This window comes from Eubalaena glacialis, chromosome 9 (assembly GCF_028564815.1).
Source record: "Eubalaena glacialis isolate mEubGla1 chromosome 9, mEubGla1.1.hap2.+ XY, whole genome shotgun sequence".
NCBI lineage: Eukaryota > Metazoa > Chordata > Mammalia > Artiodactyla > Balaenidae > Eubalaena > Eubalaena glacialis.
In genome coordinates, this window is record NC_083724.1 from 2099162 (window position 1) to 2111437 (window position 12276).

A 12276-nucleotide genomic window follows, 5' to 3' on the forward strand; every position below is an offset into this window, starting at 1 on the left:
TGTCTCCTTTTGTTGATTGGAAGCCCGTGGGGAGCCCCTGGCCTCACCCGCCCTTTGTTGATTGGCTTATAGAGGCGCCGCGGGCCACTGCTTCCCGTCTTCTGCCAGACTCGCCCGTTAGGGGCTCCCAGGAAGAAGGGGCTCCTCTCTGATGGGCGGCGGGCGGGTCTGATGGGAAGACCCATCCTGATGGCAGTGACAATGAGGGCCCAGGGCAACGCTCGGCCTCCTAGGATCCCCTCTGCAGGGAAGGTCCCCACTAGACGGAGAGGAGAGCAGGGGCTTCCGGGCGCGGGGAAGACGGGCAGGGGACCGGGGACCGGGGAGCGGGGCGGACGCGGGGAAGGGAGCCGCGGTGCTCCTGGCGCCCACCAGAGGGCGCCCTCCCGCCTCGCTTGGCGCCGCTGGGTCCTCCGGCCGCCAGTGGCCGCTGCGGGCGCCGGGGCCGGGGCCGCCCTGCCCGCCGGTTGCCGGGGAGCGGCCGCCGAAGCCCGCGGGGCTGGGGAGCAGGCGGCGCCCCGAGGTGGGGGCGCGGGGCTCGGTGACCCCGGGCGGGGGTGCGGGAGGGAGGAGACCTCCGGGAGGGGTGCGGGGTGCGGGGCGGCAGTCCTGGAGGAGGTGCGGGGAGGGGGGCTCGGGGCCCAGGGGTCCTCGGCACGGAGTGACCCCTGGGCGGGGGCGCGGAGGCCTTGGGCGGGGCTCGAGGACTGGGCGGGGCGACCCTGGGTTGGAGTCGGGGCGCGGGGGAATCCCTGGCGCTGCATCGGGTTGCGGGGTTCCCGGCGTGGGGCGGGGCGCGGGGGTCCCGGGCGCGGGTCTCGTCCCCCTTCCCCACCCCCAGCCCCGCGGCTCCGCGGCGGTCGTTGCCCTGGGGAGCGCGCAGCCGGCCGGCCCGACTCGCAGTCCTGAGTCAGGGGCCTTTGCCGCCCGGGCCGCAGACCCGCTCAGGGTCGCCCGCTCTCTGGGCGGCGTCTGCGGGCCGAGCGATGGTGGTGGGCTCTCAGGTGAGCGAGGCCGGGCCGCCGGGCTCCCGGGGGAAGGGGCGCGGGCCGGGACCCCTGCCAAGGCCGTGCCTACACCTTGGGGGCGGGAATTCTCAGTGGGTCGCGCCCCTGGCTCCCCACGTGAGGAACAACCCTGTCAGGAGGGTGGCTTTTCTCCTTCCTAAGATGCTGGGCCTTCACCCGCCTCCTGGGAGGGGGCGGCGGCCCGGATGCCTACGTGCTTGTTCTTGCTGGACTGCTGCTGACCTGTCCGCTCTGTCACCCGGCACCACAGCTGTCCTCCAGGATCATTAAATGGCATCGGGGCCCGGTCGTGGAAGGCTAATCGCGTGGTTTTCCCTTAGGTACTTGCCGAGGACTCCAGACCATCAGGGCTCCCAGCCATGCAGCGGCTGGCTCTGCTCCAGCTGGACCACCCCAGCCCGAGGGGGAGCTGCTGCCCTTTCTCTCCTCCGCAGCTCGCCCAGCGACGGCTGACCATGCATCCCTGACGCTGGACGTCGCCAGCAGCCCCAGGAGGGAGCTGTCTCCCGGCTCGGCCAGGCTGCCCCCGGGTGTGAGGGCCGGCCCCTGGACTGTGCCGTCCAAGTTGGCGAGCCCGGGGCACTCGGAGGCCGCCCAGCAGCCCACCGCCCAGGGGCATCTGCAGCCTGAAGTCAGAATGCTCAAGGGGCAGCTTCCAAACACTGACGAAGACCTCGCCGCCCGCCCGGGGTCCCCGGCCGCTGACGACCGCCGGGGACCCGAGAAGAGCCCCGTGCTCCCTCTGGACACCCCAGCGCAAGTCGGCAACGAGGACCCACAGGCCAGGGGGAGACCCTTCAGCCCGAAGCCGCCGCCGCCGAGGCCCAGGCTGGAGCGAGCACTGTCCCTGGATGAGAAGGGCTGGAGGAAGAGGCGTTTTCGAACCAGCCGTGAGGACCTGGCCGCGAGGAATGGGGCCAGCCCCTCCGGGGGCTCCCTGCAGGACGAGGCCCCCGGGACCGCCGCCCGCCGTGGCTCCCCGCCCTGCCTGAGCACCTCCCTGCAGGAGCTCCCCACAACCCGCCGGGCCCCGGGCAGCGGAGGCCCCTGCTCGCGGGGTAACTGTCTTTCCGGAACGATCAGCACTTCCCTGGACCTCCTGCACCGGGATGGGGCCTCGGCCGGGAGCACCCCCCGGCTGGCCAGCCTGCTTCCCCCGCGCCCGCTGCCCGCCATGGAGTGGAACGTCGCCTCCGAGGCCCTGCGGACAGCAAACAAGGTGGACCGGGCTCACGCGGACTTCCAGGCGCGGCGGCAGGCCAGGCTGTTCCGGGCCCCCAGCAGCCTGGGCCCCGGCCGGCCCCCGAGCCCCCTGGCCTGTGACGACTGCTCCCTGCACTCGGCCAGGTCCGCCTTCAGCCTCCTGGTGCCCATCCGCACCAAGGACGTCCGCAGCAGGTAGGGCCTCGGGGGCGGGCGGCATCGTGGCCTGCGTCCGTGGCCTGCGTCCGTGGCCTCCGTTAGCCTTCAGAAGCCCCGTGAGAACCACGGGAAGCCTCCCCTGAAAGCGCGTGAGGTGCTGCAGCGGGTCTCCCTCCACTGACCCCCATCTCCCAGGCCCTCCCCAGCTTTTCCTTGGCGTCTCAGCCCCACGGGCTCTATGAAGCAGACGGTGGGGTACGCACATCCCGCTGTGCGCTGGGCGGCCCTGTTTTCCTCCCCATTTCTTGCTCCGTCGGGGACAGCCCTTGTCCACGTGTGCAGGTCGGCCCAGGACTCCGGGGTGGGTCGGGGGACCCGCGTCCACGTAGCCGCTTTGATCAGGACCAGCGTTCAGCCAGCTGTGCCCTGTGCACGTGCCGGCACTTTTCCAGGACGGAGAGCTGGACAGGGGTGGGGGCCCCAGTGACTGCGGCTGGGCTGCCCCGAGGGGAGGGTCCCCGGGGCCCACCTCTGGCGGGGAGGGGCGCAGGCAGAGCCTGACTCGCGCACTCTGCTCTCAGGAGCGCCCCGGGATTTCTCAGCGTTCTGGGCTCGGTCTGCCGAGGGCTGCCCAGCAATCCCCACCCCCGCCCCGACCCCATGGGCAGGGAGAGGGGTCTCGCATCTCGGAGGACGCCGGGCTTCCGGGCCTCAGGGGGCTTGAGTAATTAGTCCGTCTTGACTTCTTTATAGTTTGAAGGGGAGGTGGGCGCCACCCTTCTGCTCGGCTCGCATCTGGCACCTCTGCCCACCTCTCGCGAGCCAGCGCCATGAGCGTTCACCAGGACCGGGGTCCCAGGTGCTTCTGAGCCCAACCCAGTCACGCCTACCAGCTCTCTCCTGACCCGTCGTCTCTGGGAGCCTGGTGTCGGGCCACACTGTGGTGCCCACGCTGTGACTCGGAAGGCCATCCTGCGCTCTCTCTTACCCCCGGCCCTGTCCGTGCTGGGCCTGGCCGCTGACCGCTGGCTCTCACGGCCCCTGCCGCATCGGCCGGGGCTGGGCAGGTTGTTTGAAGCGCACATCGGGCCACGGCCTTGACTTGGGGGCCCCACGCCACCCACTCCCTGCCGGGGCGCCCGAGGCCCCGGGGGGCGGGGGTAGCTCTGTCACCACCGCCCCCCTCTGCACCCTCCCATCCAGACCAGGCCTGCGCCAACCCTTGTGGACGTGGGCCTGGGGAGGGGAAGAGTGAGGTGGTCCCTGTGCTGGTGTCCTGGGGTGGCTGCAACAAAGTGCCGCAGACTGAGAGCCTTAAGACAGGAGTTACTCCGTCCCCGTTCTGAGGCCAGAATTCAGAAATCCAGGTGTGGCAGGGCCGCGCTCCCTCCCGAGCCTCCAGGGAGGGTCCTTCCTGCCTCTTCCAGCTGCTGGGGGCCCAGGCGTCCCCGGCTTGTGGCCGCGTCACCCCCGTCTCTGCTCCGTCTTCACGCGGCTTCTCCTCTGTGTCTGTCTCTCCTCTTCTGTAACGACAGCGGACATTGGATTTAGGGTCATCCTCATCCAGGAGGACCTCATCTCAGGATCCTTAACTAATTACATCTGTCTGCAAAGATCCTTTTTCTAAATAAGGTCACATTCGCAGATTCTGGGGTCAGGGGGCAGATGGAAGGTAATCCTCACCCACGCCCGCCCTTGGTCAGCCCAGCAGTGAAAGCCAGGCAGGTGGTTCTGGCCGCCAGCCTCCCTCCTGCACCCTCCATCAGCGCCGGGCACTGTTTCAGGGCAAAACGGGTTCCTTTGTTAAACTAATTCAGCATGTTTCTCGTAAAGAGCGAGATATCTCCATGCGTTTAAAGTATGATTTCACAGGGAATTCCCGGGTTGTCCAGTGGTTAGGACTCGGCACTCTCACTTCCGTGGCCCCAGGAACTAAGATCCCGCAGGCCGAGCAGCCAAAAAAACAGTACGATTTCTCTGTTTAGACTCGCCTGTTACACAAAACTGAGAAGCACGTCTCAAAATCAGATGCCCAGCTGTGCTCTCACACAAGCAGCCGACAGTGGGTTGATGGGCTCCCCACCTCCAGACCCTCCGTGTGTCCTAGGACGTGGGTCGGCGGGCTGGGTAGGGACTGTTTCAACCGTGGGAGCCGTGTGGTCTCTGTGGCAGGGCTCGTCTCTGCCATGGGGGGTGGGAGGGCAGCCCAGGCCTGGCACCAACAGCGCGGCTCGTTCAGGGAGGCCGAAGGGTCAATCCCAGGGCACTTTCCCATGCCACGGACTACTGGTTTTTCCCAACCATTTAAAAGCGTAGGGGACCTCCCTGGTGGTCCAGTGGGTAAGACGCCACGCTCCCAATGCAGGGGGCCCGGGTTTGATCCCTGGTCGGGGAACTGTGTCCTGCGTGCCGCCACTAAGAAGTCCGAACGCCACACCTAAAAGATGCTACGTGCCGCAGCGAAGATCCCGCGTGCTGCGACTAAGACCCAGTGCAGCCAAAATAAATAAATAAATAAGTATTTACAAATTAAGTAAAAGCGTAGGAGAGATTCGTAGCTTGCGGGCTACACTCAGACAGTCTGGATCTGGCCCGGGTCAGGGCTGAGGACTGAGGAAAGGGGCGCAGACTGTGCCCTTGGAGGGGCTGCTTTCTGGTTACGCTGCGGACGGGGCTGGTTTGGAGAAGACAGCCCTGCGGGCAGCAGTCAGCCGGCTAGGATCCTCAGCACGGTGGGGTGACCTCAAGGAGGTTCCTCCCTCCTGACGTACTTGAACTCATGTCCTACAAAGCTTGGTCAGGGTTTAAGAGTTGCTCATGCGAGTTTGTAAGGACTGGATCCTGATTTCATCTCCTTCAAAGGGATTGGTGCCTGTTTGCAAGCTAAGGTGTAGGGACTTCTTCGCAAGTTGGAATGAAAACAGCAAGTGAGACATTTGAACTTGGATTGAGCCCATGGGTTCCCCTCCTTCCTTGGGAACCTGACCAGACACGGTCCTATCACAGGTCCTCCAGGAACGGTTTTCACGTGGTTGAAAAAAAACCCAAGGCCGTACTAACATTCTTTCATGACATGCGGAAATTACATGAAACTCAGGTTTTGGTGTCGTTAAATGCAGTCTCATTGGCACATGGGCATCGGCCGAGGCTGCTTTCAGGGGTTAAGCGGTGACAGACCGATGGCCTCGAAGCCTAAGTCCTGCACGGCGCTCACGGAAGGAGCGGGTGTCAGACGCGGTCCCCTGCACGAGGGCAGGACCAGAGCTGGGGCTTAGCTGTGCTGTGTTAGGGCCTCTGCGACGCTGTTCGAGACTTTGCACCATTTGCCTGCGTTGTTCTATGAGAATCTCGCAGTGGATTGAACTGTCGGGTCCTGTGAGGACAGGTGTGTCACGGGCAGCCTTTACGAGCTCCCAGCGCTGGACGGCGAGGCAAAGGCCGGAGCCCCGGACAAGGGCGCACGTCCCCCCCAGGTCTGCTTACCGTGCAGAAGCCCACCTCGACCTCTGCGGCCCTTCCGGGGCTTTGCCCTTAGCGGTTCCACAAAAAAGCCCCAAATGTCACCTTTACGTCCCTTCCTCTCGGGAGGCGACGGAGGAAAGCCGAAAGCCTGCGGTGTTTGTAGCGCTGCGAACACAGCGGGTTTCCCTAGAGAGCAGGGGACCTCGGCACTGTGCTCTGTGCCGACCACGGGGTCCTGAGGGAATCCCAGCTCTGGGGGAGGAGCTCCCGACCCCTGGGAGGTGTGTCCTGCTCCCGGCCCCTCCCTGGGCCCGTGTGCTGCGACCCCCCCACCCCCCGGCCCCGGTTCAGTCTGTCCCATGTACGCAGGAGCTACCTGGAGGGGAGTCTCCTGGCGAGCGGGGCCCTGATGGGGGCAGATGAGCTGGCCCGCTACTTCCCAGACCGGAACATGGCCCTCTTCGTGGCAACGTGGAACATGCAGGGACAGAAGGTAAGCGGGCTGCCCACCCCCACTCAGGACGGCGCTGGGTTCCCACCAGGTTCTTCCTGGGGCCCCCCCAGCCTCCCCGTCCCCCGGAGGAGCCTCCCGTCCGTCACACCCTCTCGCCCACCTCTCCACCGCCTGGTGGGGCATTAATGCTTCTTTTTGCAGACACACCGTAAGTATTTTTTTAGAGTAGTTCTAGGCTCCCAGCACATTTGGGAGGAAGGGGCAGAGATTCCCCGAGAGCCCCCTCTCCCCCACGCGCGGCCTCCCCGTGGCGATGCCCAGCACAGGGCCAGGCTGTTAGGGTTGCCCTGGGCCACTCCTGGGTGCGCCCTGTGGGTCCCGGCAAACGTGTGGGGACGTGAGTCCGCCGCTGCGCACCTTGGACTGGCGTCCACACCAGAACCCGAGTCTGTTTCCCGCTGTGTGTCCCATGCGGTCAGGGGCTCCTCCATCCCGCCTGCAAGCCGGGGCGCTTGGAGCTCAGGACATCTGTGCCAATGGGACGAGCATCTGACCGCCGGGGCGACTGAAGCCGGGCAGGCTGGGGGTCCGCACGCTGATTTCTGGGGAAGCCCGCTGGACGCCGTCCCGCCGGCTTTCTCTCCAGCCACCCCGTGTCTCCAGGGGGTCCCTTCCCACAGTTAGGGGGCTCCATCCCTGCACGTGGGGTGCTCCGATTCTGGGGCCAGCCGTGGGCTTCTAGACTGCGGGTGACCTGGCACTGTTGCCACCAGTGGGGTGTTGGGCCGTTTCCTGAGCGCCTCCTGTCGTCCGCGTGTGCCAGTGTGCTTACTGCCCAGAGAATCGAAGTGGCCGTGTCCTGGGCAGACATCGGGGTGACGGGCGTGGGGAGAGAACAGGGCAGGGCTGGGTCGGACGGGCCCCCACGAAACAGCGACCTGAGCGGAAGTGAAGGCAGGTGCCCGGGCTGGTGCCTCTGCCACCCTCCGGGAGCCACCAGCACATCCACGGCGTGGCCCATACCAGGGCCCAGAGGGCCAAGGCCGGCAGCAGGTCGGGGGGTGAAGATCACCGACCGGGCGCCCGCTTCCCTCCCCGGGGCTGCAGTGAGGGCAGAGGTGCACGGGAGGGGGCGTCTCCCCCCACCCCCGCACATCAGGGGTGCACTTGGGGGATGGCCAGGCCCGTGGGTGCCCAGCGAGGGAAGAGCGCGGCCAAGGGGGTGGTGCAGGCTTGGCGAGGCCAGGCTCGGGGGAGGAGCGGGCGGCCTGCCTGGGCCAGGGGCTCCCCACGTGTGGCCTCGGGAGCGGCCTTGGGTCCCCAGGCAGCAGGAGCCCCTCGCGCTGGGCCCCTTCGGCCCCTGCCAGGCGCCGCTTTTCCACAGGAGCTGCCCCCGGACCTGGACGAGCTCCTGCTGCCGGCCGAGGCTGACTTCGCTCAGGACCTGTACGTCGTCGGGGTCCAGGAGGGCTGCTCCGACAGGTAGGGCTGCGCGCCCCTCTCCCGCCACTGCCGCCGCCCCGCCCCACGTCTCCGCCGCGCCGGTGCACCCGGGTCCCTGTGAACAGTGGCGCCAGGCGGGCCTTTGGGGCTGAAGCTGATGTGGCCCGAGACCCCTGTGTGGGGCGAGACGTGGGCCGTGGCCGAGCCTGGACTGAACCGGGATCGTTTTCTTCTCCAACGGGGACTCGCAGAATTTAGAAGGAATGAGGTTCATCTTCTTGTAAATAAAGAGCTGCTCCAAGAGATAGCGGGGGCAGGGGCACAGCGCAGTGCGGTCCCGCGGGCTCCAGCCCAGCCCGTGCAAGGCGTCGCTCGCCTCTCCTGGGTCTGCCTGCGGCCCGGGCTGTGTTGCCAGTTTACCTGCTGGGGGGCGGGGGCAGGGCCCCGGCAGCACACGGGCAGCAGCGCGAGGCCTGGCCGGAGCGGAGGGCCCCCGACTGCGCCAGGCCCTGTGGGGAAGGTGGCCTCCCTCCTGCCCCCCGGCTCTTATCAGGGGTCGGGGACCCAGCCTGTCACTGGGGGTGCAGGAGGAAGCGGGCCTCCCAGGGAGGCCCCGGGCGCGCCCTCGTGCCGCGTGTCCACCGTGCCCCTCCCCGCAGGCGGGAGTGGGAGACGAGGTTGCAGGAGACGCTGGGCCCCCACTACGTCATGCTGTACTCGGCGGCCCACGGGGCGCTCTACATGTCCGTGCTCATCCGCAGGGACCTCATCTGGTTCTGCTCAGGTAGGCGGCCCCGGGGGCGGACGTGCGCGTGGGGGGCGGGCGGTGCGGCGGCGTGGGGCCGTCGGGGCTGCGTCCGGCCCGGTCAGCCCTGCTCCCTCCGTGCAGAGGTGGAGAGCTCCACGGTGACCACGCGCATCGTGTCGCAGATCAAAACCAAGGGGGCCCTGGGCGTCAGCTTCACCTTTTTCGGCACCTCCCTCCTCTTCATCACATCCCACTTCACCTGTAAGTCCCTCGCCCCTGGACCCCCAGACCCCCTGGTGGCGAGGGTCACGGTGCAGACGCTGTGTGATTAGAGCTTGCTGGGGTTGGGGGGGGGTCTGCCCCCGACGGACCCCCAGGCGCCCAGCCCTGGGCTCAGAAACCTGCCTCTGGAGAGGGCCCCCCACGCTGTCCTTGCAGCTGGAGACGGGAAGGTGGGCGAGCGGCTGGTGGATTACAGCAAGACCGTGCAGGGCCTGGCGCTGCCCAGGAATGTGCCGGACACCAGCCCCTACCGCTCCGACGCCGGTGAGCAGCTTCACCTTCCCCCGGAGACGAGGCGGCGTCTGCCTTGTGCTCTGGAGGGTTAGTGGGGACGGGCTGTTCAGAGCTTTTGAGAATCAAGGTCAGAAAAGTCTGGAAAGTCGCTTGCTGACCGAAGCGAGGCCTGGCGCCTGCTCCCTGAGTCGTGACCCGTGACCGCGTGAACCCAGAAAGCTGTGGATGCACCCCCCCCCCAGCCCTGAGCCCCAGCAGCGTCGTGGGCCGCCACCCGCTTCCCGGGGAGCCCCGGCCCTGCTGTGGGGGTGAGGAGTGCGGGGAGCGCTGGGCTCACGCCCTCTTCCACCCGCTCACGCCCCAGCGGACGTCACCACCCGCTTCGACGGGGTCTTCTGGTTCGGAGACTTCAACTTCCGCCTGAGCGGCGGGCGGGCGGCCGTGGAAGCCATCCTGAAGCAGGACCCGGGCGCCAGCGTGCAGGCCCTGCTGCAGCACGACCAGCTCACCCGGGAGATGAAGAGAGGTGAGGTGGGGAGAGCAGCCGCCCGGCCAGGAGGGACCCCGGGGGGGCGGGGGTGACCCTGGGCTCCGAGCCGTGGCTCTGAGGTGGGGGCTCTGCCTGTCCCAGGGTCCATCTTCAAGGGCTTCCAGGAGCCGGACATCCACTTCCTGCCGTCGTACAAGTTCGACGTCGGGAAGGACTCGTATGATACGACCTCCAAGCAGAGGACCCCTTCGTACACGGTGAGCCGCCCGCAGGGCTGGGGGAGCGTGGGGGCCGGGCCTCCTGGGGGGCTTCGACACGGGGACTTGTTCAAGGGTAGCCGACGCGAGAGGCAAGCCGGTCCAGCCCGGCAGCCAGACGGCCCCTGGGACCCTTCCCGCAGGACCGCGTCATGTACAGGAGCCGCCACAGGGACGACATCTGTCCCGTCAAGTACTCCTCCTGCCCCGGGATCAGGACGTCCGACCACCGCCCCGTGTACGGCCTGTTCCGGGTCAGAGTGAGGCCGGGGAGAGACAAGTCAGTACCCCACCCTCACTCCTGGGCCGGGGGGGGGGGGCGCGGGGGGGGCCGCCTGGGAGCACGGCCGAGTCTCCTGTGTCCTGATGCCCCGAGGGGAGCAGGGTTCCAGCTGCCCCGCGTTGAGGTGGCTGGCATAGGTTGTCTGAAGCAGGTGTCAGGCAAGCGACATGCCAGAGGGTGGGGACCTCGCCCGGACCCCTGGAACAGCCAGTGGCAGCTGGGGTTGTCCTAGAGCTGCCGCGAGGCAGGCCTGGCACAGGTGGGAGGGAGCGTCCCGCTGGCTCATGGCGCTGTGCTGCGGCTGTGCCGCCAGTCGGGGCAGCCGCGGGGACCCAGGCCTCGGCCATCCCCACCCTCCACGTGCCGCCCGCAGCAAACGCCCGAGTACAGAGGCCAGGAGGACGGTGCCCTCCTGATGGCTCTTTCCTCCCCAGCATCCCGCTAGCCGCCGGCAAGTTTGACCGAGAACTGTACCTGATAGGAATTAAGAGACGGATTTCCAGAGAGATCCAGAGACGGCAGGCGCTGAAGAGCCAGCACTCCAGCGCCATCTGTACCGTCTCTTGAGGGACGTTGCCGAAGGAGGACTGGTCACCTGCAACCCGGGAGGGTATCTGACCCAGGAACCCGGGAAGACGGAGGAGGCTGCCGTCCGGGACGCTGATGAACCGCTGCTGGGGGCTGCCCCCTCCTCCGCGAGAGCCCGACGGGAGGCCCCAGGTCCGGCGCCCGCTGCGGGGACAGAACCGCACGCCCCCTCGGCGCTTCCCTCTCTCAGGGCGGCCTCCGCACACCGCGGCCCTTGTCGGTGGGCGCCGGGCTGGCTGTGAGCAGCTCGCGTGCCCTGAAGCCAGTGGCAGAGCTCGCGTGCGGGCCAAGCACCCTGACCTCTTTTATGATGTCTGCACGTCCAGATCTGCAGCCTCCCAGCAGCCCCTCAAACCCAAACCAAGAGCTGCCCTTCCTTGTCTGAGCGCCAGGCACGCCGCCGGGCGTCCGGCGACCCTGGGCCTCTGTTCCCACGGCACGCGCTAGGACCGAGCTGAGGCTGGGATGAGGACGGCCGGCCGGTGGTTCAGGCCCACGAGACCGCCTCCCTCTCCTCTCCCGGTCCATTTGGGTCCATTTGCTTAGGTAACGTCAGCTACGAGCGGCATCAAAGTTAAGTGGTGCGTTTCCTGGTCTGAGAAGCTGCTGGAAGCTTAGAATGTCACACCTTGCCAGCCTGGGCCGGCCCCCATCAGCCTGGATGTCTTGTTTTCTTAAAGGGTTTAGAGTCCATTATTGCTGTCTTAATCCATCTCGTAAAAAAAAAAATTTAGGCTTTGAATGTGGGAAAATCTAGGGGCATTCAATCTAGTCTTTTAAATTATTTATTTTTCCATATTTATATTTTAAAATAAATGCATCTATTGAATCTTAAACTCTTCCTGGCCAAAGATTGAGTCCTAGCAAGAACCAGTCTGTTGCAGTGCTCTTGTTAGACGAGGCTGTCACACTCCAAAGCAGGAAGCTCGGTCTCTCCTGGCCCCTGTGCTGTTTGCTCCTATGCCCCGCCCACTGCCCCCAGGTACGTGTCCGCTGAGAAAGGGCTTTTAGGGAAAAGTGAACACTTCAGACTTGAGTGAATCGTGATCAATGATGTAAAGTCAACTCCCACGAATACCGTTATCAGACTTTTATTCACCTCCGCTTCCAAAATATGGAGCGTAAATTCTAAAGCAATACACATGCAATCTTTTGATACAAACGGGAGAAATTCCATTAATGAGAAGGCACAGCTAATCCCATCTGATTTCAAGAAACTCTTCAGGTTGTATGTATAAAATTTTGCTCAAAGGATGTGCCATTGAGCTTTGAATCAATTAATTAACAGAAAATCTTTTGTTACAAAGGTTTTTGTGGTAATGGGGCTCGAAATGAGTAGTTGTTTTATGGATTCTTTCTAGGCATTTTCTCTGACCCAAATCGTGGAGAAAAGAGAGTGTTAACGCGACACTGACGTGTATTAGTTTGGCTTGACATTAAGCTTCGTGTCCTTGAGGGGGGTTCATTGCGTACATCTCATGGGTCCGAAGTGAAGCAGGTTACTTAATATCAGCCATTATAGACTTTAGATGAATGGGCTTTCACTTGGAAGGTTAGGTTGAAATTCAAATTAACGCAAATGAAATCGACCAGGGTCTGGAAAATCAGCTTCATAAAGAATTGCGAAATACAACCGAGCGTGAGG

The 12276-nt window shown here is 65.1% G+C and overlaps 1 protein-coding gene across 2 annotated transcripts; it reads left to right on the top strand.

Annotated features, from left to right (window-relative positions):
• Positions 1-459: 459 nt before the first annotated feature.
• On the top strand, positions 460-10614 carry INPP5E (inositol polyphosphate-5-phosphatase E). Of its 2 annotated transcripts, none has more exons than XM_061199606.1 (11): positions 460-523; positions 1349-2426; positions 6222-6345; positions 7691-7788; positions 8409-8533; positions 8639-8758; positions 8936-9043; positions 9378-9539; positions 9645-9760; positions 9904-10040; positions 10478-10614. In XM_061199606.1, the coding sequence occupies exons 2-11, from the start codon at positions 1666-1668 to the stop codon at positions 10608-10610; spliced, it is 1884 nt and encodes a 627-aa protein (XP_061055589.1). In that variant the 5' UTR covers positions 460-523; positions 1349-1665; the 3' UTR covers positions 10611-10614. The 2 variants fall into 2 exon arrangements, with proteins under 2 accessions (XP_061055589.1, XP_061055591.1); XM_061199608.1 differs by lacking the exon at positions 460-523 and adding an exon at positions 942-1004.
• The last annotated feature ends 1662 nt before the right edge of the window (positions 10615-12276 follow it).

Excerpts from the sequence above, each read along its gene's own strand:
- INPP5E (XM_061199606.1), top strand. The coding sequence starts at position 1,666 with ATGCTCAAGGGGCAGCTTCCAAACACTGACGAAGACCTCGCCGCCCGC. Across the intron at positions 8,534-8,638 it reads CCTCATCTGGTTCTGCTCAG|AGGTGGAGAGCTCCACGGTG; the intron begins GTAGGCGGCCCC and ends CCCTCCGTGCAG. Across the intron at positions 9,044-9,377 it reads CCCCTACCGCTCCGACGCCG|CGGACGTCACCACCCGCTTC; the intron begins GTGAGCAGCTTC and ends CTCACGCCCCAG.